The following is a 17,982-nucleotide window of genomic DNA, read 5'->3' as shown; positions in this document are numbered from 1 at the left end:
ATTTTATCCAGTATCCAGTATCAGAAACTCTGTTACAGTAACACAAAACAGACAGACAAACACTAGTTACCTCAATACAGCAAATCATATATCTGTGCCTAAATTTCTTTTCTACAAATCTGAATATGGAAAGACCTGCCACATCTAATTTTTTATGTGCTACCAGAAAGAAACAGTATAAGGTCTGCAATACAGTGAACATTGTGAATATGTTGAAGTTATTATATTCAGGATTTTAGTAATGAGTGAATCCGTCTGTCCTGAGTGTAGAAAAAAAGTACAGCTTATTAGCTTCTCCCCAAAAAATAGGAACCAAATCACTGGTAAAGTTAATCCTCAGGGAAGGACTATCATCTCCTCCCTCGGAGCAAAGAGAATATTCCACTATCAGCTCATGCATGGCCGCCTACAACAGACAAATGAATGGGGCTGAACATACAGTGACGCTTCTCAAATGTGTCTTTTGGCAGATCTTACAGACTTTTTTCTTTTTTATATCTTCTAAACTCTCTTCAGGTTTTTGAGGTGGAAAGGAAAGGGAGGGGAGAAAAGGGAAAGACAAGGCCTGCAATGGCAAAGCAAAACAAGACTGAAGAGCAAACGGGATACGAGACAGATTAACCTGGGCAACTAGATGTGTATTTGTAGAGAACCACATTACAACCTCATTTATCTTGGTAACCCAAAAGAATGTCTGGAATGATAATGAATTTAGGGACTCAAAAATAGCTATCTATGTTCTAAGTGTTTCCCACATGCTTCATTCTCATAATGTTGCATCAGGGGAGGTATTATCTACTACATTTTATTGATAAGAAAAAATGAAGCCAAGATATTATTTACTAAATCTTACAAAAGTTCACAAACAAATCTGATGCCTAGGCTTTGGGTCTCACTGCATCTATTGTTAATTTCCTTCTCCCAACGTTTGGTAGATGAATTAAAAACAATTCTGGACACATTTTTATTTCAGTTCCATGATCCAGTATTATAACTCTGCACAAGGACCTTTCTTCAAGTCACTTTGCTATCTCTCCCTTTAAGAGTTCAAGGCCAAAATACACACCAGATGTTATTTTAAGTGCATGTCTGGAGATAAACTGATCATTTTTAGAACCCTGAAAACCACAAGTTTCAGATTCTGTATCATTACATAAGGGGAAAGGGCGGTATATTCCTTCAAACTGCTAAAGTATCTGCAAAAGGTAGTCCAAATTTTCTGAGTTTTATGCAAAACACTAACTTGCATAAGGTTAAAATCTTCCAGAGAGATAATTCAGTAATTGATTTAAATGTAGTACATTCCAATGCAGAAAGTAGAGCTAGAATTGTTTTTTTCTGGGCTAAATGTGTCACTCTGTCCAACTTTCAACTGCCCTCTGCAGCCCCACTCAATGCTGGTTTTGCAGTCTCTCCCCCTTTCACGCACACTTAGTACTTGTCATTCTAATGACTAAGCACATTGCAGTTGACCTGTCTGTTAAGTTTGCAAACCAGTCCTGATTGGGTTTTGCCTTGAACCCTGGAGTGCAAACAAAAAAGTTATTTATGCCCACAACTTTTTACAAGTGCATCACTACTCTCTATTTTTATCCCTCTGTTGTGTCTCTTTTGGAGGAAAAAACGGGAGGAGGACAAGAAATAGTAGCTTTTCCATCACCATCACACATGCCTCACTAAACAATCAAAGAAACATTTATAGAGAAAATGTTTTCATTTCCCCTACTGTTCCGATGTTTGTGTTTTCTATTTTAATTTCTCTGGAGTGAAAATAGAATTCCTTCCCCCTTCCCAAAGCAGTCTGCAGCACTTTGGGCTCCGAAGTTGCGGGGAGAGGGATGCCCTAGGCAGGGCCGCAGAGCTGAGGCTGCACGTGAGTCTCCCAGACTCCTGCGCCACTTCTCCCGCCCGGGTGCCACCAGCGTGGCGCAGCGGCCCAGGCAGCGGAGCGTCTTCCTGGGAGGCGCAGCCGGTGCATCAACCTCAGCCCTCGCCGCATCCACCTCGTCATCCGCCTGTACCTCCATCCTGCTTCCCGGACGGAAATCAAACACCACCCCTGGTACTGCAGCCCTTCTTCGCCGCATCGCTCGGCCCCAACGCTGCTCTGATGACGAAGCCGCTCCCTACACGCGAGCTCACGACCCGTCTCCACCTCCTGCAGCCTAGACACCACCCCAGGGTGCTGGGATCCCCGGGGCGGGATGCTGGGGACACGCGCTCAGGGACGCGCCCGGGTGGCCCCGCGTGGCCGAGGGGGGAGGACAGCAGAGCGCGGGCAGGGGCCGAGGGCGCCCTGACCCCGCAGGCCCAGCGCCCCGACGTGCGCCCGGCCGGCCTGCGGGGCTCTCCGCCGTCCGGGGTGGGGTTTTGCTCGTGCCTGGCTCCCCGGCTGGCGGACCGCGTCGGCGCGTCTGTCACCGCTGGCCAGTATCCGTCCGCCGCGGGCGGCCCGGGCGCTGGCTGGCCCTGCACGCCGCCGCCCGCGCCTCCGCGTCCTCCCCCTGCCGCCGGCGCGCAGACTTTACCTGTGAGAGGCGCGCGGTGGGCGCCGCAGCTCCCCGTCCCCGCCGGCGACAGCCGGACCGCCTCGCCGCCAGCGGGTGAATGGAATTATTTATTTATTTATGGCCCCTGACGTGTCCTCGTCGGTCGCGGCCAGAGAAGGCGGGGGAGGCGGCGGGGAGGGGCGGCCCGAGCCGTTGAGGGCGCACAGGCGCGCGCCCGGCGGGCTGCGGGGCGGGGAGGCGGGAGCCGGGGAAGCGGGCCGCGGCCGGCGGCGGCGCGGCGGGGACTGAGCATGCTCCGCGGCGCTTTCCCGCGGCTCGGGCGCCCCGCTCCGCTGCGGATGTTAGTTTTGACCTAGAGGGATCTGCTGTTCCAGAGCAGTCCTGACGGGCTCCTCGCGAGGTACTTTGTCGCCCAGCCTAGGAAGCAGGTGTGGAAACTGTTTAGATACCCGCGGGGAGTTGTGCAACCTGTGGAAGCGAGGAGAGGACAGGAGCCTGGCAGAACGCAGAAACTAGATCCTCTCCTGGAGCTCCCAGGGAAGGCTGAGCTGTTTGTTGTTTGCAGTTAGGGACTTTTTAGGGGTGTAGGTGGAGGGTGGAGGGAAGGCAGTGCTGGTGATTAGTAGCACCATCCAAATACCTCCGAGGAAAGATAAAATTTACCCCATAAAAGAGGTGTTGAAGAATCAAAGATACTGACGGAGTTGCGGAGGGAAGGTTATTCATAAATAATGCATTTCAATTTTAACTTGCCAAATCTTTGAATTCTTCAAAACAGAAAATAGTTATTTGACAGTAAATAATTCTTCTTTTATTGGTTAAAATATGCTTTTTTAGGAAGTTGGAATAGGAAGGACTGGAAAGGGTACTGTAGGCACTTCCAGAGACTAGGTTTTTTTTTCTTTATTTTTTTTCTTCTTTGACATTTTATTCAAATTTACTTTTTAAGTCTTTATACATGCATATATTGTATACAAATATATATTGATGCTACTCATTCCATTACCACTTCCTCTCTTATTTCCTTCTTTCTGTCTAGTACAATTAGATCTCTTTTAATAGCATTAAATTGAAATGATACTTCAGAGAAAAAGACACTGTCCAGAATAATAAATGTAGGCTTTGACTTGAGAACTTGTATCAGACTTTTCAGCCAATCTATCTTTTTTCTCCCTGACTTCACAATAATTGTATTTGATATTTTGTGTAATTATTCATATGGTATAGATTTGGAGATGGACATAGAAAGGTGAAGTTACTTGAATAAATTCAACATTCTTACTTTGCTACAGCTAGTCTGTTGGACATGAACAAAATTTCAATTTCTATAACTACAAAGTAGAAATAATACCAACTTTTATTTTCCTAAGATTTAAGTATAATATTTAAAGTTGAGATGATATATGAAACAGGAGACTGAGTCAGGGCAAGGTGTTTGGACAAGTGGGCATGACTTGCCAACCATAGAGAACCAGACCCTATGCACAGAAAACAATTTCCAAGCCTTGTGTCTGGGCCAATCAGAAAAAACTATCTTCAACTCTTCTGGTGTGAAATCAAGCAAGTTTTTTATAGGGTGGCATAGACTTGACAGTAAATTGAAGAGAGATACAAGTGAACCCTGCCACCATGCTTCTCTCAGTGTATGTCTTTTCTGACCTTTAATAAATGTAAATCCTCGCTACATTTTTTTTGTGTGTTGTCCAATTTGTTCAGGACACCAAGAACTTGAATCTCTGCAAGCCCCCCAAATCTAGTAACAGCTGGCGAATAATACAATCATTAATAACTTCAAAAGGTTTGACAGTTGACTTGAAAACTAGAACACTAAGGCAAAAAATTCTAGAACTTTAGACTTTTAGACTAAAAATATGTAAATACATACTTGCATAGGAAATAGCATTATAACAACAACAAAATGTGTAGCATTGACTATAAACTATTTCAATTACAAAAAAGAATGATAAACTTGGAAACGATGTAATGTAAACATTCATTTCAAGGTCATGTTCATAGGTGTTTGCTATTGACATTTTTCCTGCTCATTGATCCCTTTCATTCCCTTTCAAAGAAGAACAAATGTATTTCCTGAATTTTTACTCAGTTCCCATTTCCTTCCCTGACCTTTCTTTTTGGTCGATTTTAGAATCCCTTGTACTTAGCCTATTTAACCTATTACCAATCTCTCAAATATCACTACTCATAGCAGCATATCATACTCTCAGCAACTTTTCAGTTTTTTTCAACAGTTTACCAGTTTTGTTGCACCAGTTTTGCTTTTTCCAATTTACCTACTTTTCTAGGCTTAGTATTTGGGGGTTCAGTCCTCAATTGCCCTGTTGCTATAGCTAGGCATACTGTGTAAACATTTGATTGAATTAGAAAGAAATCTGACAGGGGGATAAATCTAATCAGTTAATCCTATGAGTTATAGTTTAATATTGTTAGGAAATTGAGGGGAAATACAGCTTAATGAAAATGTAAACCATATGATCAGAATTTAGAATGTGCTGGCAAGATTTTCCCATTGATTCCTGTTTATAAGGTAACAAGGGGTGAAACAGTGAATAACATTATATATCTAATATTCTAGCAACTCATTCCACAATTAAGCAAACTAGTGCATATATACGTAGCATATAAGCTAGTAGTACAGCCCTTAATGTTAGTATACCGATACCCTCATATTCTGGATACTCTATTCCTCGTGTTCTCTTTCTTATTCCTCGTTCATGTGGTATCTTCTCACATTTTTCTCTCTTTTTTCATTTCCTACCCCTTTTTCATTATCAAAATTGTCTAGGCCATTTTTTCCCTTTCAGACCCAACAAATAAGCCAACAAGTTAGTGTCTTCAAGGATTTCTTATTAATACATAATTAATATATAACTTCTTTGTGCCATTCCCACAGAACATGACTTATTCTTTAATTTAGAGAAATTTCTGCTACATTTGCCTATTTTAAAAAAAATCTGTCTCCACATTCAATTAGACTATTTGAAACTAAAGATGACATTTTATTCATCTCTGGAATCTTCTAGCAACCAGATAAATCCTAGCAGATATAAAGGTAATTTGTAATCTTTGCCAAACAGAGAAAACATAATATGATTTTCACAAACAGAAAGTGCTCATATCCATGATCCAGAGAACTATACATTTCCGGTACAGTAGTATCAGAGTCTGCAACTAATTCTAACTGTATGAGCAGAAGTGTCCAATAAAACCTGAGTAACAGGAGTTAAGGTCCAGAGTGCCTCAGTCCCTTTTCTCTCCCTGCCACAGTGGCATGTTTCCCATGTTTCACCACGAGCTAAAGGCTACTTACCTTGTACTCATCTTCATGTCACCATGTATGCCTCTGAGATTTTAGACTTTCTTTGTGGTGAGGATATAAATTATATTGTTCTGATCGATATGTGATATTATTTAATAAGATTTCAAATGATAGTGGGTGTAAACACCCAATGAGACAAACTTAGACAGTGCTTTCGTTTGTTTGCAAGTCAAAGCTAAAAATATATTCTCATGATTCCTAAATTTATGTAACAGCCTTTTCACAACACTCTTTTGTAAAACCAATATGAGTTTGTGTGTGCATAAACCACACACAATAGTCTAAGGATGAAGGACCACGTGCCCTAATATTACCCTCAACTGGAGTGAAAATAAATCTGCACCTGCCGTCCAGAGGCAGCACACTGTGACTGAGATTGCAGCTGACTAGCAGCTGTGAGCATGATTGCTATGACCTGGTTTCAAGAATCTGCAAAGTATGAAAGACATCTCTCCTCTGCTTCTAGGGTTGTATTCTGAGTACATGTATAATAGGTTACTTTGAAAAAGTTCTGTGAAATCCTTCTATAGAATTCTGGGGAATGTGTGTCTAGCTCAATTTTATGAAGTATGAAAAAGGGAAATCAATTATACTGGACATTGCTCTATGGTATGCCATTCAATATTCATAAAAAACACAAAGGAATCTTTTGTCTAAACAAATGATTTGGGATGCACCAAAAGTCCCCCTGTGCACTATGCATTAAAATTTCTCTATTGAATTTTTGTAATTGTATACTTTATTTATTTTTAAGAAAACAATTTATTGGGTCAGTGTTTGAAACAACCATAGTTAGAATTTTCATTAAATTTTATCCTTATTCATACATGTATGTAGTACATAATGATTATATTACTTGTAGGGGTTAGCACATGTACACAACACATCTCAATTACTTTATAACCCCTACCCTTTTGCCCCCCTCCCTCCACTTCTTGGTCCCTTGTTTTTTTCAAACTTGTGGCTTCTTTTGTATGAGAAGCATAAATGTGAATGTATTTTATTATTATTCACAAACTAAGCTTATAGAGGCTTTCATATCAATGTAATTATTTCAAAATCATGTAAAATTAGACACGGATTAAAAATTCTTATACTGTAAATGTTTCAGGGATTTTGTACACAAATGGTTTGTGATTACTTAGTAGTTCCTGAATAGTCCATGATGATCGAATTGAAACTTAAATTTTAGTGCTTTTTATGTACACATCTTCTCTATAGAAAACCCTTTAACTTCTCTGAGTCATACCTTAATAATTAGTTTCACTTTATAAAATTCTATGATACTTGCAAATATTTCAAGGGTCCAAAAGTGCACAGAACTTATACATATTCGCAGTAAATGAAAACTTTCTTTTCTATAGATGTACTTTGAAAAATATGACCAATAAATTTATTTATGAAGTAAGTTTATGTGACACTTAAATATAATTTTAAGTGTACCTGCTTAGCTCTTAATTCTTGTGCAAATTTCCATGTACCCAGAATGTCCTTGAAGAGTTAGTCATTGTTTGCATTAATTTAATATCTTGATCACAGAACAGTTTCATGAAAAATGCTTCAACTGCATGATTGATAGTAAACTAAATTTCATCTGTGATTGTTTTACTTCTTTGCATAAAGTTAAAAGCAATTGCTATTCTCTTTTCCACTCAGGAGCTATTTTCCAACTTTTCTTCTGCTAGAAACTTTTATGCTATTTTCTTACTTAATACAAATCAATTTCTAATGGTTACTTAATTTTTCAGAGTTTCTGATGATTATGATCTTAAGTTGCCACTTGTATTTTTCTAAAAAACAATCTGCAAGAGGGCTGGGGATTTAGCTCAGTGGCATAAGCACCTGCCTTGCAAGCAGGCGGTCATGAGTTGGATCCCTGGTACCGACAAAAAGTTAAAAAAAAAAATCTGCATTAAAACTATTATTTACAGTATATGTTTCAAGTTCACTTTTGTGTGACTGTACACTTTAACATGGTGATGTAGACTAAAGTTTAGTTGTGTCAGTTTTAAATTGATGCATAATAATTTTGTTTGGTTTGTTCTTGGTTTACTTACCCAAACTTATGCCAGGTCTAGAATCATGGAATCCAGTGATGATTCTTAATATGTGCCTTTAATGAGTTTCATTCATTCAGTCATTCAATTGACATAATTTTTGAAATAATGATTGTTCAAGACACCATAATAGGTAAATGGCATGATGATGAGAGTGTATGCAAGAGGAAGGATCGCATGGAAAGATAGGAAGCCATAAAGCCTCAGGGACCAGACTTGCTTCTTTTTGTAACTTGCTCTCAGTGGAACTAACTGGCATCTTATAGGAACTACATGAACCCCTCCAGAGAGCAATGCACCCTTTGGCCCAACTGTATTCCATTAGGTTCACATATTAAGAGCTCCTCAGCCTCAGCATTGCCACATGAGGAACCAAGGTCCAGCACACAAAATTTTGATAGATAATGCTCAAACCATAACCAATATATAGCAGCACTGTCCTCACCTATTTTTTGCATCATTTCCTCTCATTGGAAACCAATATTAAAGTTCTAGTAAACATGGTAGGTAACCTGTAAACAGGGTTTGGTAATAGTTTTCCTTAGGAAAATCAAGTCTAATGCAAAAAAGTTCCAGGCAGGTTTTTGTTTGCTTTCTTTCTTTCTTTCTTCCTTGCTTTCTTTCTTTCTTTCTTTTTTTTTTTTTTTTACTGTTGTTATTTGTTCTGTCTCTTGTCTTTGGAAACTTTGTACCATATGATAGGTACAGATGTATTGTGTACATTTCTTGTTATATGACCAGAAAGTAGGTTGTTAACATGCAACTTTCAAAAGTCAGAAGCATCAAGTTCTGCTTCGGCTGCAAAAAATACACTACTATCAGCTCCTTCCTTGGCCTGTCTAATCTAGTGACTGAGTGGCATTTTGACCAGTGTGAGATTCTCCAACTGATAGTGACTACTCCAAAGAGCTCTGTTACTTTTGACTTATAAAACTGGGGCTTTATCTCACTTTACTTTTCTTCTTTTGTTCAGTCACACTAATTCCATTTTACATCCTTAAGTGTTAAATTCTAGTAAATACTCTCTACTTCAAGGGTTCTTCAAATATTTTAAGTGATCCATCCTTTGAAAGTTAGTATCAGGAGAGATCTGAGGAGGCAGTTTTTATTACAGGTTTCTGTACTTAAAAAGTACTTAAAGCATAATTTACTACCCAAAGGGCAGTAAGAGCTATATCACAAACAGGACAAGTACAATGTGGTGGCCCATTTATTAAAGTTTTTCATTAGTGTTTAGGGTTAATACTAGAGGAAAGTTTACTCTAATGAGAAATATCAGGATTTTTTTAGCTGAATGTAGAAATAGTTCTGTAAGAATAACAGTCTGGACCCCAAAGCACCAATGGAGTTGGGAAAGAGCACTCATGTGACTGAATTCTGCACCCTAGAGGTACTTAATAGAAAATGAAGGCACATATAGGAAAGATTATCTTAGCAGTACTTTCTCTGATTCAAGATACTGACAGCTACCCAAAGAGATGGTTCCTAATTCTCTACTAGAAAGGCTTCTAGAAAACTCAAGAAGGCACTAGCCAATAATGAGCATTCAGTGTTCTCTATTAAAGCAACTTTGAAAGTATCTGTTGTCTCTCTGTCCTCTGTGACTCTCTAGATCTCTAGATGTCACTGAAAACTCAAACACTATGTCCATCAGTCTTCATAATATGCTCTTTCTCAATAAATAGAGGTAGGTTCCCTTGGGAGAGACTGCTCGAGGGATGCTAGCATCTCTAAAATGTTCTCACCTCCTTGGTTCTTGAGAGACTTTTACACATATTGGCTCACTGATAGCAATGGGACTGATAAAGCTTCAAAGCACTCTAATCAGAAATTGGTGCTTAAATACTTGAAATCAGGATACTGATTATTGTGATGACCAATAAACTTGATCTGGAATCCTAGGAGGGTTCTCCTGTAGTTACCAGGATGACCAATAAACATGGCCTACAAAGGTATAAAATAAATGGACAGCTGATTAATCTTGTGTGTGCAAAAGAAACCACAGTTGAATTGCTAGGGGTTAAGGCAGAGAGCAATTGCTTCATTTAAAAACAATCACAAATTCTTGCCATTTTTCAGCCATGAGAGTTTTTAGAACTGGAGTACTTTTACTGCAGAGATGACTGATTTCTAGAATAACAGTTCTACAAGACCAAGACAATTGTGCTTAAATAATTTGTTGTCTGTGCCCAAAGGAACCCAATAGCAATTTGTAGGAAAAAGGATGCCTTCATAGTATGAGGACTTATGGATAGTGTTTGACTCTTAGCCATCGACTCTTAGAAATCCAAAATATTCTTGTGTCTCTTCATAGTTTGATTATATAGACTCTAAATAGTATGTGTCCTTCTCGATAACTTCACTAGGTCATCAGAGCCATTCGGGTGTTGTTTCTTCTTTGGGATTAAAACACTTGTACCTTGCTTTGCTTAGGTCTATAACAAAGTACCCTAAAATTAATGGCTTAAAGAAACAAACATTTGCTCTTTATAGTCTAGAGGCTAGAACTCCACGATCTGGGTATCAGTATGTGCAGATTCTGGGTGAGGCCTCCCTTCCTAATGTAGAGATGACTGTCTTAGTGCTGTATCCTCACGTGGATAGGAGAAAAATCTCTGGTTTCTTCATATGAAATCATCACTCCAGTCATAAAATCTCTGTCTAATAGCCTCATTTTCTTCCTAAGACCTTGCCACCAAATAACTATCATCGTTGTAGGTTAGGGTTTTGACATGTGAATTTTGAAGGAATTTGATGCAGTTCATAGCAACTGGACATTTGGAAAACCCACATACTGAACCAGTGATGTTTGAGGTAAAAGATATTATAAAGAAGGCCAAGTGGAGTTTTAAACAGGCTTTCACTATAAGTTGCCTAGACCTGGCTCTGATTTGCTATTCTCTCATCATTGTGGTTACGTTTTGCATACGGATTAAATCTGTAGATAGATTTTTACTTCCAGCCACATACCTAGGTGAATTATGTTTATTGTGAATATTTTATTCAAGCTTTATGCTGTATAATTTACCCCAAGACCATGTGCCCTTTATAAGACAGTCTTACGAATTTTGAAAGATATACACATCTCTGTAACAACTACAACACACCACTACAATAAAGTGTTGTCTACTAGCTCTACTTCCAGCCTTTTACACCCACTGATTTCATGTTTTGTTTTTTCATTTTATAACTTTTTTTTTAACCCTGTAACTTTGTTCCTTACTTTTGGCACTGTATCCCTTTTCACAGTCTCACCTAGTATTTTACACTGACTCAACTTTATTGACATGAAAGCAACCTTCAGGAAATGGCTCCTTACCTTGTTCTGGAACATCTTATGTTCACTTGAGAAGAGCTTCCAAAGCAGTACCATGTGTCAGTCCAGCTTCCACACTGGCAAACTCTAGACCTTTACCTCATGCCTTTCTAGTAGATTGAGCTAGTTCCTTGTCAGAGTTCATTGTTGTAAGATTCTCAAATATTTTCCACTTGAACTAAGTTATCACAGTGAGGCTCCAGTAGGCATGAACCGAAATTAATTTATGTCTTAGATCTAGGAACTCGGATATATCACTGAGTTTCTCCCTATAACTTTTAGACTTAAGTGTCTTAATGATTCATTAAATTGTGAAACTATTTAACAAAAGTATCTTTATTATAAGAACTTGCTTGAAAAATTAAGGATAAAACGTTTACTTTGGACAATGGAAATTAATTCTAATTCAAACCTCCATCACACTTAATTGGAATGATTTAAATATTACTCTAAATTATTTCCTGTGTATAACCTTATTTTTCCTTCAGCATTTTATCTTCTGTAAGAACATTTCTGTTATCTTTCTTCCTATGTAACTTTCTTTTTTGTTGTCATTGTTATTTTTTCCTGGTGCTAGGTAGGGATTGAACCTAGTAGTGCTAGGCCACATATTCACCCCTTTTTATTTTTTATTTTGAGACAAGGTTTTGCTAAGTTGCCCAGGCAGGCCTTGAATTTCTGATCTTCTTGTTTCAGCATCATGAAGAATTAGAGGCTAGGAAGAATTAGAGACTTGTATCACTATATCCAGCTGCCTATGATACTTTTCCAGTGAAAATGAGAGATTAGCTACAAAATGTTATGAAAGATTTCATTTGTGTATGTACTATATTTTTTAAATTCATGCAACAGAATGCTATTCAACTGTAAATAAGCAATCATATGATTTACAACAGCATAGATAATCCTGAACGATATTAAGTGAGTAAGCCAAGCACAGAAACACACATGTTACATGATCTCACTACTAGTAGAATACAAAAAAATTGGTCTCATAGAAATAAAAAGTAGAAAAGTGACCACCAGAGGCTTGGTGGTTAGTGGGATATTGTTCAAAAAATAAAAAAATGTATTTAAATGGAATAAGTTCAGTGAGTCTATTTGACACATGGTGGCTATGAGTATAGTGACCATATATTGTATTCTCAAAGAATGCTGAGAGACAGATGTCAGGTCTTATGGTCATAAAAATGATAACTGTGTGGAGTTTTACACATGTTACTTATTTGGATTTAAGCATTCCTTAATGTATGTGCTTCAAGGCATCGTGGTATACACAATAAATATATGCAATTTTATCTGTCAATGTAATATAAATTTGGAAAAAAAAGAAGGCTAAATAGAAGCTATATATAGAAATTAGTGTGGCATATAAATAGGTATTAGTATAAAGTAATTCCCCCTTTCTCCAATCAATGAAATATAACAGCTATTCTTTTTAAGACACACTTTCTAGAAGGAAATATAGACCACAATGTTTACGTTTCTACTGTGGCAACACTTTGTAGTTCACATAACATTTTCCAGCCTAGTCTGTGTGGTAATAGGAGAGGGTGATTTTGTGATTAAGGGAGTCACATGTTACTATTCTTTCCACAGTTCAAGAAAAGAGATTCAAGTATGAAGTCTTCTTTGCCTTATTGAGACATAATATCATTCATTAAATTTCTTTATGAGAATTCAAGAAATCTATAAAGTCTATAGTGCAGGGTTGGATGAAAGTATTTCTTATAAAAAACAACTGTTTTTGCTTTCTAGAACAACAAATAGTTCATAAAACAATTAGTTATTAGTTCCAATTGATTTAATTACAGTGTTCATTTTTAATATTTCTTATTTTAATGTCTTTTATTAAAATATAATTAACCTCATCAAAGGTTTTGGTTTAGTATTAATTTTATGGATGGAAATACTACAATTATATAAGGAAACTTTCAAATAAGTCTGTCCCTGTATCTTCTCTACTTGATGTTAGTTGGAAATTATCTTATAATGTCATTTTATGTGCACAAGAATAAAATTCTGTGTAATAATGGGCGTCTGTTCCTTACAAGTTGAGGCGTGAAATAGATTAGTCAGTATACTTCACACAGAAGTACTTGACTGCAGTCACATTTTAAGAAATGTTTCCTATGGCTTGAACAGGATATGGTCCTGGCATGCTTTTTACTAGCCAAATGTATATGTAATATCAATAATGGAATCAAAGATTTAACAAATATTTATTAGAGGTTTATTATGCACATCAAATAATTGATACAATAGATATTTCATGAGTACTTACTATGTCAGAAGATATGTTAAAATTTTACTATGCATTATCTCATCTACTCTTCCTAATAAAGATTTTCTCTTCACTTTGTGTATTAGAAGAGTGGCTGAGTAACATGAATCTTAATCTGTGTGCTAATGTCACACAGCAAGTCAGTAATATTGAGTCTCTTGATTACATCTGATTTCAAAATGTCTGTGCTTTTGTAGGCTCTAGGAGCAAAGATGAATGAGAGGTGTGCCTTGTCTCAGAGGACTTTGTCACCTGGTAAAGGATCTGGTTAGAACATTTATATATATATTTGTATATATGTATTTATAAATTGTAACTTCAAGTGAAAGAAGTAGTTAGTATTGGAGTCCAGTTCAAGCAGTTTAGCAATTCAGGGCACACAAAGAAGACAAAGGGATACTGCAGATGAAGGGATCAAGGATGGCTTCTTGTAGGAGAGGGGTAGCAGAATACAGTGACAGAAGGCATGTATTACCTGGAATTAAACCCCAGTTATACTTATTGTTTACATATCTTGAGTCCTTAAAGCCTCAACATATTTACCTCTAAAATGTGCAGGATAATAACAATACTTGTGCAATAGGATCATAGTGAAAATTAAAAGACCCCATATTTATAAATATGCTAAATATGGCTTGTTTTATTAAAGCAGGACATTAAAATAGGAGCAGAAATTGCTTTTTTATATGGAGATAAATGAGAAAAGAAAAAAGGAATACCATTTTTGTAGATTATTTGATTCTCCATATTATTGTAGAAGTGCTGCTATGATTTAAATGTTAAAGATTCTGTTACAGTGGTAACATTACACCTGAATTTACAACAGACTGTCACAATTTATGATGCAGGATTCACAAACTAACCTGGAAATTTCATGTACTTATCATAGCTTTGACTGAGCCTGTTACTTTCCTCATACATGATGGTTCACCGTCTACCAGCATCAATAACCACCACAATCTCCACCAACTTCATTCTCTCCTGTCATGTTCAGCTGCTTTTATTCATAGTAAAAAATTAGCATTCTATGCTCTCTTTAATTTATTCCCCAAACCCTCTAATATTTCTCTCACTCGTTCTCTGTCATAGTGCCTCACTCTGCTCCTTCTTTCCTACCTCCTCATCCGACTTTCAGTTTAAAAGACAAATCTGACTCTATAACTCTACAGATCGTGCATTCGAAAGCTTCACAAAGCCGTTAGAACATTAACCGCATATGGAAAACCAAGTACCTGTTTATAATCCTGCACGGAATGACTGGTTCTCTGGAGTGAATCCTCTCCTGTTTTATTTACCCTGGTGTACCTGATGTATCTTCTTTTGGATTTCTGGTCAACCTTATCTCTTGTGGTAGTGCAAATTATGGGGCCAGCCACCACTTCGAGAAAACTACAGAAGTTCCTTGAAAAATTAGAAATAGAACTGTCTTATGATTCAGAAGTCTAAACCGGATATGTAATCAGTGTGAAAGTAGTACAATGAACAGGCATCTGAACTGGTGTTTATTGTGTTTACTCACAGTAGCCAAAATTAAGAATTAATCTAGGTGTCCATTGATGAGTGAATGAACTATTTTTTTTAAATATGGATATGTATGTATACACAATGGGCTATTTTCTTAACTACAAAAAGAATGAAATTCTGTCATTTGTAGCAATAAAATACAAAACTAGAAAACAATACAATGTATTAAGTAAAAAAAGTCAGGCAGAGGAAGACAAATGCTTCATGTTCTCACTTATCTGGGGAGGCTAAAAACTGATCTCAAAGAAAGTGTCTAAAATAGAGTTATACAGGATTCGAGGCAGTGCGTGGAGGAAAGCACACAGTGAGAGGGTTAATAGGTACAGAGGTGCAGTTGGCCAGACGGGACAACTTCTGCTGTTCGTTATCACCACAGGATAACTATGACTGACAGCAATTAATTGAATTATCCTAAATATCTAAGAAAGAGGATTTTGAATTTTTCCAACACAAAGAAATGATACATTTTGAAGTAATATATAATTTAACTTATCTGATCATTATACATTGTATACATATATTGAAATACATGGATTTTATAAATGTGTACAAGTATGTATAACTAAAATATTTTTTATTTTAAAAAGAATAAAACAAAACAGAACAAAGCAGATCATAACAAAATAATGCAAGCGACACAGGATTTCAAAACAACAGGAAATAAACAGTGGCTACTGTAATATTTCTTGTTTCTTTGAAGTAATTGTCTATATCTTCACAGACAATGAATTCAAACAAAACAAAATAGTATAAAACTGATCAAAATGAATGAAAGCTTTACAGGCCTTCAAAACTAGACAACAGGAAAATCAATAATGGCTACTATAATGTCTCTTATTCTCTTCAAAATTGCTGTCCTTACCTTCACACATAATGCAATCAAATAATAGAAAACAGACTAAAATCAATCAAAACAAAGATTAAAGGCATTACTGAACATCAAAACAAGATGATAGAAAATCAACAATGGATACTATAATGTTTCATTTTCTTCAGAATAGCTGTTTACCTATAAAGCCTCAATGTGATCCTTCTTTACAGCTGAGTAGTACTCCATTGTATAAAAAGACCATACCTTTTTTTATCCATGCCTCATTTGATGGGCATTTACATTGTTTCCAAGATTGCTATAACCATGGGTGCACATATATCACTGTGATATGATGTTTTCAATTCTTCTGAAAATATTCCCAGAAGTAGAATAGCTGGGTTATCAGGTCCTAACCGAGATCTCCAATCTCCCAAATGAGTGTACAGTAGAGGTTAAATAAAAAGAGATAAATTGTATAATTTTTAGGGCATTTATGTTGGTCAAAACCCTTTAAGCTCGCGACTCTGAGGTCTAAGACTCTGAGGTCTAAGACCCACTTTATTTATGAAGTCCAACAACAAGTCGTGGGGAAACTAAGGAAAGCACAGGCAATGAGCAGGACCTTAGCAATCACTTCAAGGATGTCTCAAAGTAATGAATGAAGCACTGTCTTATCATGAAGACATGTTAGAAGTATACAATGGTACAAAAGACTGCAGGAGTAAGTTCTGCAGCTGTGGTCTCTATCTTGTGAATTAGGGTTGGAGCCAAGTGTCCGCAGCTGTGGCCTTATCGTGCACTTTGAGTTATCTCTGGCCTCCCAGGCCACTACAGGCCTCAGTCAGGACCAGTGATTCATAGAGGTTCACTTACTATGAATCAGCTTGCCATCGCCAGGCAAGGGGCAGAGGTCTAGGACAGACTCACAGATAAATATAGAAAGCCCAATTAGTAAAATTTAAATCCTGCTCAGAGCCACTTCGTAGTGGTCTCCAACACTGGGTCAAATGGGACTTCCAATCCCTGTGTTTTGAGGAACCTCCAAACTGATATCCACAGTGGTTGCAACCAGTCTACATTCCCACTAAAAGTGCAGGAGAGTTCCTTTTCCCCCACAACCTCTCCAGCATTTGTTACTGGTGATTTTCTTGATATTGGCCATTCTTTCTGGAGTCAGATGGAATCTCAGTGTGCTTTTAATTTGTATTTCTCTAATGACCAATGTTGCTGAACATTTTTCCATGTATTTGCCATTTGTATTTCTTCAGCTGAGAAGTGTGTATTCATCTCAAATGCCCATTTTTGGATTGGATCTTTGAATTTAAGGGTCTTATATTTTAAAATTCTTTACATATTCTAGACAGAAGTCCTTTGTCTGAGGGAGAATTAGCTAAGATTTTTTTCCAAATTCATGGATTATCTTGTCACTGTGTTGGAGCTTTCTTTTGACGTATGAAAACTTTTTAATAAGATGAGATTCTAGTTGTTGATTCAGGGAAGCTTTTCTCATGCAGTTTGGTTTTTGTTCATTAATCCTCTGCCAACTCCTGTGTCTTCAAGATTTCTACCTACTTTGTCTTCCAGAAGATTTAATGTTTCTATTTTAGTATTTAGACTTTTGATCCACTTTGACTTTAGTTTAGTGAATGGTGATAGTTTTAATTTATGGCCTATGGAAAGCCAGTTTTTCCAGCACTACTTATTAAAGAGCCTATCTTTCTTGCAGCGAATATGTTTGGCTCCTTTGTCAAATATAAGCCAGCTGAGTGTGTTTGTAGTTGTGGTGGTGTCTTATAATCTATTCCATTGATCTTCAGGTCTGTTTTTATTCAGTACCTTTATTACAGCAGCTTTGTAGTATAACTTCAAGTCAGGGATTGTGATGCCTCCTGCCTTGCCTTTGTTGCACAGAATGGCCTTTGCTATTCTCAGTCTGTTCTGGTTTCAAATGAATTTTAGGGATGCTTTATCTAGATCTGTGAAATATGTTAATGGCTTTTTGATTGGAATTGCATGAAATCTGTATAATAATTTTGGGAGAATGGCCATTTTCACAATGTTTTTTCTTCCTATCCATGAAGAAGGAATGTCTTTCTATTTTCTGAGATCCTCTTTGATTTCTTTTTTCAGAGTATTGTAATTT

The 17,982-nt window shown here is 37.4% G+C and overlaps 2 protein-coding genes across 4 annotated transcripts in view; one reads left to right on the top strand and one right to left on the bottom strand.

Annotated features, from left to right (window-relative positions):
• Positions 1 to 2,669, bottom strand: part of Slc16a7 (solute carrier family 16 member 7) — a 177,627-nt gene extending 174,958 nt beyond the window's left edge. The window contains exon 1 of one of the 3 annotated variants that reach the window (XM_063255048.1): positions 2,529 to 2,669. The gene's annotated coding sequence lies outside the window, so the exon portion shown is untranslated. The remainder of the gene's footprint in view (positions 1 to 2,528) is intronic. The other 2 variants (XM_063255049.1, XM_063255050.1) reach the window with 2 other exon arrangements.
• LOC134477345 (basic salivary proline-rich protein 3-like) overlaps positions 1,503 to 17,982 on the top strand; it is a 57,500-nt gene continuing 41,020 nt past the window's right edge. The window contains exon 1 of the mRNA XM_063255053.1: positions 1,503 to 2,603. Within this exon, the coding sequence (XP_063111123.1) occupies positions 2,111 to 2,603 (493 nt within the window). The 5' untranslated portion in view covers positions 1,503 to 2,110. The remainder of the gene's footprint in view (positions 2,604 to 17,982) is intronic.

Source organism: Cavia porcellus, unplaced genomic scaffold, assembly GCF_034190915.1.
Source record: "Cavia porcellus strain 051 isolate PalLab524CR breed Dunkin Hartley unplaced genomic scaffold, mCavPor4.1 scaffold_8, whole genome shotgun sequence".
Taxonomy (NCBI): domain Eukaryota; kingdom Metazoa; phylum Chordata; class Mammalia; order Rodentia; family Caviidae; genus Cavia; species Cavia porcellus.
The sequence above is the reverse complement of the archived record's forward strand: the minus strand, read 5'-3'. Positions and strand labels throughout refer to the sequence as shown.